The following is a 9,079-nucleotide window of genomic DNA, read 5'->3' on the forward strand; positions in this document are numbered from 1 at the left end:
CAATGTTAATAACATTTTCCTTTTATCCTTTTAACAATAAATTTGTTTCCATCTAATAAACCACTAATAATATTATTCCAAATTGACTTACACAAGTACCAAAACGCTGTTTCTTTAAGCAACCAAAGCGCTTTTTTGTTAAAAAGAAAAACAACAAATACATGTGACAACAATATAAATAGATGACATTGAAGATAAATAAATATCATTCAGTTTGTCATACCCCTGTGACAACAATCTGACTTCATCGATGGCTGCCATTCGGTTCAACCTTCTACTGTCTTCATCATCATCATCATCATCTATTATTACAACAAAACAACTCCTCAATCGAACCTGTTCATTCAACCTCAACAGCAACATCAATGGCGGCTGTTTGGCACGTGTTTATAGTAATAAACACGTGTCGGGTTCGGTATCGAAAACGACGTCGTTCTCGCAGGTAGATTAGATTGATTGATTGATTAGGTTATTGTGATGTATAATATAATATATTGATTATGGTGGTAGTTGATTGAATCGTTGATTGAAAGACGGGATTTGACGGAGGATGAAGCAGAGGAGTCGTTGGATTATTTGCTGCGGGATGCGAATGAGGCGTTAATAAGTGCGTTTCTTGTGCTCCTAAGAGCCAAAGGGGAAACGTATGAAGAAGTAAGTAAATTATTATTCTCTTGTTTTTCCCCAAATTTCATATTATTGCTTTAGCTTTTCATTTATATATAATCAATCTTGTGTAATTTCATTAAACTTCTTGATTACGGGTGCAAACCACCCAAGACTAAGCTCGAGCTTTAGAATTAGAGATCAAAACGAGCCGAGCTCGAGCTTAAAAAATTATTCATGAGCCAAACTCACGCTTTATAATTAGAGATTAAAACAAATAAACCGTGTTATTGAATTGAATTGAATTGATACTGATTTCTGAATGATTGATTACAATAGAGAGCATTGATATATATAGGCCTAATCTATATTAAGTAAGTAAACTAGGGCCGGCTTTATTATGTCTAACATTCCCCCGCAAGTTGAGGGCGGGGTACGACCTGCAACTTGGACCGTAGAAGTAAGAAACGTTGAGATGGCAGTGGTTTGGTAAAGATGTCAGCGACTTGATCATGAGTGGAAATAAACTGAACCTTTAGCTTCCGTTGGGCCACTTTTTCTCTAACAAAGTGAAAATCAACCTCTACATGTTTTGTCCGAGCATGAAAGACAGGATTGGCAGAAAGGTAGGTTGCTCCAAGATTGTCACACCATAATGTAGGAGACGACTTTGGGACAATACCAAGTTCACTGAGAAGAGCCTCTAGCCATGTTAATTCAGCAACAGTGTCAGCAAGCGCTTTGTACTCAGATTCTGTTGAAGACTGGGAGACTGTTCGCTGTTTTCTTGCATTCCAAGAGATTAAGTTCGATCCAAAATAGACTGTGAATCCCCCCGTGGATCGACGGTCTTCCGGACAACCAGCCCAGTCAGCGTCCGAGTATGCTTTGAGACTATTCGACCATTGGGAATCAGTAAAGGCATGAAGATTTGTTGAGGAAGCATGTCGAATAAACTATCCATAATGCGATGTGCCTTTGAGATAGCGAATGATACGTTTGACCGCCGACCAATGATTGTCCGTAGGAGCATGCATATATTGGCAAACTTTGTTAACTGCATAGGTTATATCAGGCCGTGAAAGAGTGACATATTGCAGTGCTCCGACGGCTTGTCTGAATTTGGTTGGATCGGATAAGGGAGCACTATCACCAAGAGAAAAAATCTGAGAACTGCTCATCGGAGAGGGTACGGGCTTGCAGTCCACTAAGCCGGTTTTGGTGATGAGCTCCGAGATGTATTTCCGTTGAGAGAGAATAATGTTCTTCCCTTGAGGTACAATTTCAATCCCCAAAAAATAGTGCAAGGCACCCAAATCTTTAACCGCAAAGGCAGAGCTAAGCATGCTTATTACCTCGTTGATGGCATTAGGATTATTACCTGTGACGATGATATCGTCAACATAAACAAGGACATACACCAGCGTACCGTTGTTTTTCAAAATGAAAAGAGACGGGTCAGTTGTCGACCCATTGAACCCGATGGAGTGAAGAGTGCCAGATAGCCGATGAAACCAAGCTCTAGGTGCCTGCTTAAGCCCATATAAGGACTTATGAAGAAGACAAACGTGATTGGGTTTGTCCTTATCAACAAAGCCCGCAGGTTGGCGCATGTATACGGTCTCTTCTAAGTCTCCATGTAAGAACGCATTCTGAACGTCAAGTTGGCGTAGTGGCCACTCATTTGTCACTGCCAAGGAGAGGAGAACCCGGATGGTGGTAGCTTTTATGACGGGACTGAATGTCTCCTGGTAATCAATTCCGGGTTGTTGACGATAGCCCGTGGCAACAAGGCGAGCTTTGAATCGAGTGACTTTTCCATCCTGATCTTTCTTCCCTGTACGCCCACTTAGAGTCAATAACATTAGTATTTCGGACAGGTGGAACAAGAGACCGTGTGCCATTTTTCGCTAGCGCGGTAAACTCTTCGTTCATGGCATTGCGCCACTCCGGCGACTTGTTGGCGGCGGTAAAGGAGGTAGGTTCAGAGGTGAGAGAAGAGTAACATGAGGTCTGAAAGGAAGCGGGAGAATAACGAGTTACAGGGGTGGGATTTGGCCGCAAATTGGCAGGCCGAGGGCGAGGTTGGGGAGGCTGTTGGGGCTGATTTGGGGCTGAAGGAGCCACTGAAGGGGTGTGTTGGCTTGAAGCCGAGGGTGAAGAGGGTGGGGATGGGTCATTAGGAGGTGTAGAATGGGTTGGAATTGTGGAGGGATCCGGGTAAGTAGAGTAATAAGGATCCGGGTTGGGGGTAGGTTCCGGTTTGGATTTCTGTGCACACGGGAAGAATTCCTCATCAAAACGAACGTGTCTGGCGACATAGACCCGATCAGTGGCTAAGTCAAGGCAACGATAACCATGATGAACGGGGCTATAACCAAGAAAGAGACAAGGGGTAGAACGGAAGTCCATTTTGTGAGGATTGTAGGGACGGAGATAAGGAAAGCATTGACAACCGAATACGCGAAGAAACGAGTTATCGGGAGGGCGGTGAAAGATATGTTGGTAGGGAGACTTGTTGGAATTTGAACGCGAGGGCATGCGATTGATTAGAAAAACCGCCGTTTCAAAGGCAAAGTGCCAAAAACGTTCTGGTAGGTGGGATTGGGCTAGAAGGGCAAGACCCGTTTCAACCACATGGCGGTGACGGCGTTCAACCGTACCATTTTGTTCACTCGTGTGAGGGCACGAACGACAATGAACAATTCCAAGGGACGAGAGAAGGGGGGATAAGCTTCGAAATTCACCCCCCCCCCCCCCCCCCAATCAGTTTGAACATTCTTAATTTTTGTGTTGAATTGACGTTCTGCCATGGTAATAAATGATTGAAAAGTCAGGTATACGTCTGATTTTTGTGCCAACGGAAAGTACCACATGTATCTAGTATGGTGGTCAACACACAAAAGAAAATATCGATGACCATCAGAAGATAAAGTAGGAGATAAAGTAGGAGCTGGTCCCAAACATCACAATAAATCAAATCCAAAATATTATTGCTACGAAAATTAGAAACAGATAACGAAAGTTTAGACGACTTTCCCATTTGGCAGGGAGTACATAAAGAAGAACAAAGTTTATTCAAAACAGGTAAAGAGAAAGCAGAAACAATTGATTGAAAAACACGAGCATGCGGGTGTCCAAGACGATTGTGCCAGATGGTTGACGAAGCTTTAGTAGCGGTAAAGGAGACACGTGGAATAGACTTCAGTTGTGGTAGGCTAAGCGAGTATAAACCATCTTTACTTGGACCCATGAGTAGGATATGCCGTGTAGACTCGTCCGTCACAACAAAAAATGACGAATGAAATTCAAAGAAAACATTGTTTTCAGTACAAAATTGTTGGACAGAAAGAAGATTCTTTTTGATTTGAGGAACATGCAAGATGTTAGAAAGATTTAACGTTTTGTTTGGAGAATAGAATTTAGAAGAACCAACATGAAAGATAGGAAGAGGATTACCGTCGCCAACATGGAGTGCTTCATTACCAAAGTATGGTTCAGAGTTATCCAAGCTTGTCAAATCCGGTGTAACGTGACTGTTGGACCCTGTGTCAAGAAACCATGGGGAGTGGCCGGATTGAGAAGCATTTTCCGAGAAAGAAGCATAGTTAGCCTGCGGTTGTTGTCGAGCATTGCCTGGCCCGGACTGATTTTGACATTGAGATGGAATGTGAGCAATACCGCATTTGTTACAATGTCGATAAACTGTGTTTTGGGTGGATGCCCAAGCAAATTGTTGGGTGCGATTGTTGCTTCGACCTTCGTCGCGGTTGCGAGAATAGTTTCCTCGGTTGTTGTTGTTGCGATAGTTGCCTCTTCGGTTGCCACGGTTGCCACGAGCTGCATAGAAAGCTTGCGGTTGAGGATTAGGAGAGGCCGTGGGGCTCAACTGAAGACCAAGTTGAGAGGCAATTTGTTGCAGTAATTGAATAGCATTAGGACGAATCAGGGAGTCCGTAGCTGCTGTGAAAGCTTGTGGCACAGCAGGGGCCGATCTGGAATACATGAAATCATGATCATTCAACAAGCCATGGAGTTCAACGGACGTTACCGGTGGTACTCGGCCAAGCAGGGAAGACTTTAATGGGTTGTATTCTGGTCGAAGACCAGATATGGCGAGCATGACCAATTCTTTATTTGGTACAGGAGCGTTGATATTGGCAAGGGCATTAGCATACTCTTGAGCATGAGTCAAATAAGCAATTGGAGTTTCATCACCTTTTTGTTCAATGCGCATGAGTTGAATCCGGAGAGAATACTCGCGTGTTGGATTACTTGGCGCATAGGCACGAGCAAGGGCAAGCCATAATTCTCTGGAAGTCGTGCCTTGAACATGTTGAAAGGACGCTTCAGAGATGGTTGAAGTAATAATCATTCGAACATGAGCATCATTAGTGATCCAGTGGAGATAACTGGGGTTATCAACCGAGGCTGTATCTGTTGTAGCGGCTGTCTTTGAAGGTGGACACTTGATTTTTCCATCCACGTAGCCAAAAAGGTTGTTGGTTATGAGAAATGGTTGAATCATCTCCTTCCAGAACCCATAGTTGGTGGGTGTTAAAGAGAACGCGAACTTATGTGAGTTGTGAGCAGTTTTCTCTGCAGTGGAGAAGGAACTGATCATGGCCATTGGTAAAGAAATCGAGAAGGAAGAAGGCTGCTTGGGCAGCGATTGAGTGTTGGCGTCGGGGTTGGGATTAGGGCCTGTGACGGCAGAATTAGGGTTAGGTTAATCTTGGCTTTGATACCAAAATAAACCGTGTTATTGAATTGAATTGATATTGATTTCTGAATGATTGATTACAATAGAGAGCATTGATATATATAGGCCTAATCTATATTAAGTAAGTAAACTAGGGCCGGCTCTATTATGTCTAACAAAAACGAGCTCGAGCTTAAAAAAATATTAACGAGCCAAGCTCGAGCTTTAGAATTATAGATCAAAATGAGCCTAGCTCGAGCTCACGCTCTATGTAAGTTAAACAAGCCAAGATCGGGCTTGGCTCGTTTGCACCCCAGTCTTGATTGTTGATGATATCAATCTATAATAAGTGTATTTTTTGACCATGAAAAGTCGACTTATGCCCAGTTTTGAATCCCTTATAGTAAAGCCAATATCAAATTTATCATATTTACCATGGATGCGAGAGCATAGATGTTATGTTTTATCCTTGTGTGTATGTTTGGAGTGTTGTGTTGAGTCAATCAATGTGTAATTAATGTAAAATTGATGATAATTTGACTTTTAGCAATTGACAATGAAATGTGTTATGGCTAATTTGTTTATGTTAATTTTGATGATTGAAATTTGTTGTTGCTAGTACTGTTATGAGTTTAACATACCACTCTTTCTAGGTTTTGATTTTATTATGTTACCAAAATGTAGTGTTTGACCATAAAATGTCAACAAGTCTGACCCAAAAGTTTTTAACATAAACATGTATCATATTCATCATTGATGCAAGAATGTATTATTCCATATGTATGTTCAGAATGTTGTTTTGAATCAATAGGTATCCAATGCATTAGAGATTAAACAAAACAAGTTTTTGATTTTTTATACCAATTTATATGAATATTGTGAAATCTTGGAATTATGAGTGTGCAGGTGGTGGGGTTAGCTAAGGCCATGATTAAACACTGTAAAAAGGTAGAAGGGTTAGGTGACGCGGTGGACATTGTTGGGACAGGTGGAGATGGTGCAAACACTGTAAATATTTCAACTGGATCATCAATATTAGCAGCCGCTTGTGGAGCAAGAGTCGCAAAGGTTGCATTTTGTTTCGATTTTTAGTGAATTATAGCCAAATCTTGAAATGGGTCAGTTTAGTTTATGGTTATCTTTAATGGGTCAAGCTGGTTAAGCTTAAAGGTTTGACTAAAATGGAGTTACCCAAGGTGGCAATTTTCTTAATGTTGGCATTTTTAATGAATATCTATAAATGGGTCGGTTTGGTTTTTGGGTTATCTCTAGGGGGTCAAACTTGTTAAGATTAAAAATTTAGCTAAAAGGGATGCTAGTCAATTGTGTCGAACAAAACAAATGGGTTCATAGTCATCCAAAGTGGCAATTTTCTTAAAGTTGCCAATATAATGAATACCTTAAATTGGTCGGTTTGGTTTATGAGTTATCTTTAACGGGTCAAACTTGTTAAGCTGAAAGATTTAACTAAAGCGGATACTGGTCAAACGGGTTAATTGCCATCCAAAGTGTATTTAAATGGATAATCCTTCAAAACTGTTTTGTAAATAAAAGTTTGCTTAATATTGTAATAAGATAGTTTATGCTATCGTATTTAACACACTAATTATTTATAAAATCAAGAATTAGATAAAAGAAGTGTTTGTGGGTTGGCCCAAAACGACCTGACCCCCCTGCCTGTTTTGTGATCTTTTTTTTTTTATAATGATTCAATTTACATGTTGCAGCAAGGTAGCAGGTCAAGCTCATCTGCATGTGGAAGTGCTGATGTTTTAGAAGAATTGGGTGTTGCAATTGAATTAGACCCCGAGGTTTGTTGGTTTCCTAAATATAGTATTTTATTTTTTAAATCTTATGTTTTTTAAAACAAATTCAATTGTAGTTGTGCTATCACCATCAGGAGGCTTTTTTTAACATTGCTAATAAAGTTATTGAATTGTATTGAAATAAAGTGAAAGAGTAATAAAGTTTTTGTGCCATCCTTTTCATGAAATTAAACATTGTACTTAGCAATAATAAACTGGTTTGACAAAAAATACCAAATATTAATGGCTCATATTTTGCGTATGTTTAATAAGTTATTCAGTTTTATGCAAATATATGTTTTAATTTGTTATTTAATTGTATTAGGGGGTGAAAAGGTGTGTGAACAAGGCAGGGATTGGTTTTATGATGTCACCTGTGTATCATCCTGCAATGCAAATTGTTAGGCCCGTGAGAAAGCAACTAAAAGTGAAAACCGTGTTCAACATCCTCGGTCCTATGTTAAATCCAGCACGGGTTCCTTTTGCAGTTGTTGGTGTTTACAAGGAAGACCTAGTTAAGTCTCTTACAAATGACTCATAAAGGTTGGGTAACGGGTGGTTTGGGTTAAAACGGGTCAAAACAAGTTGGGTTGACCTTCAAGCACTTTTTGTTATTCTATTAAGTATCTTTACAAACAAAGTGTGATAATTATGAAAACAAAAGTAATATAATATCAACGGAAATTGCTGACATATCAACAACTAATTTGTGGTTACTTTTGTTATTTTATGGTTTTTAATTATAAAATTTGTTTTTAGTTATTTTTGTTGATGTTTAATTATTATGTCATACTTTATGTTGTCTAGTTATATTGTCACTATACTTTACATGTCGGGGAAAAGGTTTTTTGGAGTCGTTTGACCCGTTCTTAAATATTAAATTTTTATTTGATCCGTTTGAGATAAAACAGAACCAAGATCAACCCATTCATGGTTAACGAGTTTACGTTGTCACTTTAAATGTTGCACAAGAGAGGATGCTGTTTTTCTTGGTATACGGAGAATCATAGCCTTCGATCACATATATTATTAACTTACACATAATATTTTTATGTTGCATAGGTTCATAAACCGAACCGGTCAAAACTGTTCTCCAACTGGTCTAACCGGTTATTTCCTGCCAAAAATCCCGGTTACCAAATTAACCGGTTAATGGTTAACCGGTTAACCGATTTGTGCACCTCTAACACCGACTGGGTTGGGCCATAATATTTGTATCTGGAGATGATTTTATGGTGGGCCGCAAGCTCCAGTGGACTGGACTCCTTTTTATGGGTTATCTTCACACTAGTTTGTGACAAAACAGAAATATTGGTAGCAAAAGCTAGATGAAACTCCAATAAACTAGTGTTTTTAAGGAGATTTGAAGATTTCGGTCCAATAATAAAAAGATGTTGCTTAGCTAACCTCTGTAGAAATTGAATTTTATAGAGAGAAATAAATAAATATAAAAATATTTTTCACTCTTGTTCTTTCTATTTTCCTTTTGGGTGCTTAAGGGGGTATTTTGAGTTGAATTTCTACCCATTTTGCTTTGTTTTGGAGTTATACCTTCCTCCTCTTATGCCTTAGCGGTTGTTGTGGGGTGCTAGATGGGGGGTGAGCAACCCGTAGTTGCTCCCCTCCTTCGAGTGTGAGGGGTTTGGTCTTTGATTCTTGCTCTAACTCATCTCGAGTCGGGGTCTTTAGGGGTCCGGTGTCTTTTGTGATTTGTTTGTTTTCTGTTCTCGTGTGTACATGGCTACCATAAAAAGAATTCGAAACATAAATACAGGAGGGCTTGGTCCTAGCTCCACTTACGGTTTAAGGCCATGCCCCTTTAAGCATTTCCACGAGTGTAAGGATGGTAGACCTGGGTCCTCGGGGTTTTTTCGCCTACTTGAGCACATGCAAAGTACCCATTTCAAAACGGATACTCGGAAGAACCTTTTAAAAGACGCTATCTCTAAGGATTTGGACCTTTTTA

The 9,079-nt window shown here is 40.0% G+C and overlaps 1 protein-coding gene across 1 annotated transcript; it reads left to right on the top strand.

The window, feature by feature from the left end:
* The first annotated feature begins 250 nt into the window (after positions 1-250).
* LOC143608500 (anthranilate phosphoribosyltransferase, chloroplastic-like) lies at positions 251-7,654 on the top strand. The gene is made up of 5 exons (XM_077083518.1): positions 251-442; positions 511-654; positions 6,215-6,376; positions 7,036-7,119; positions 7,439-7,654. The coding sequence occupies exons 1-5, from the start codon at positions 251-253 to the stop codon at positions 7,652-7,654; spliced, it is 798 nt and encodes a 265-aa protein (XP_076939633.1).
* The last annotated feature ends 1,425 nt before the right edge of the window (positions 7,655-9,079 follow it).

This window comes from Bidens hawaiensis, unplaced genomic scaffold, assembly GCF_021521415.1.
Source record: "Bidens hawaiensis isolate Kalapana, Puna unplaced genomic scaffold, B.hawaiensis_p1.1 tig00419378_1, whole genome shotgun sequence".
NCBI lineage: Eukaryota > Viridiplantae > Streptophyta > Magnoliopsida > Asterales > Asteraceae > Bidens > Bidens hawaiensis.

Bases quoted from the DNA above. Each gene is read 5' to 3' on its own strand.
- LOC143608500 (XM_077083518.1), top strand. From the start codon at position 251: ATGGCTGCCATTCGGTTCAACCTTCTACTGTCTTCATCATCATCATCA. The intron at 6,377-7,035 runs GTTGCATTTTGT...TACATGTTGCAG, and splicing joins GTGGAGCAAGAGTCGCAAAG to CAAGGTAGCAGGTCAAGCTC. The intron at 7,120-7,438 runs GTTTGTTGGTTT...TAATTGTATTAG, and splicing joins CAATTGAATTAGACCCCGAG to GGGGTGAAAAGGTGTGTGAA.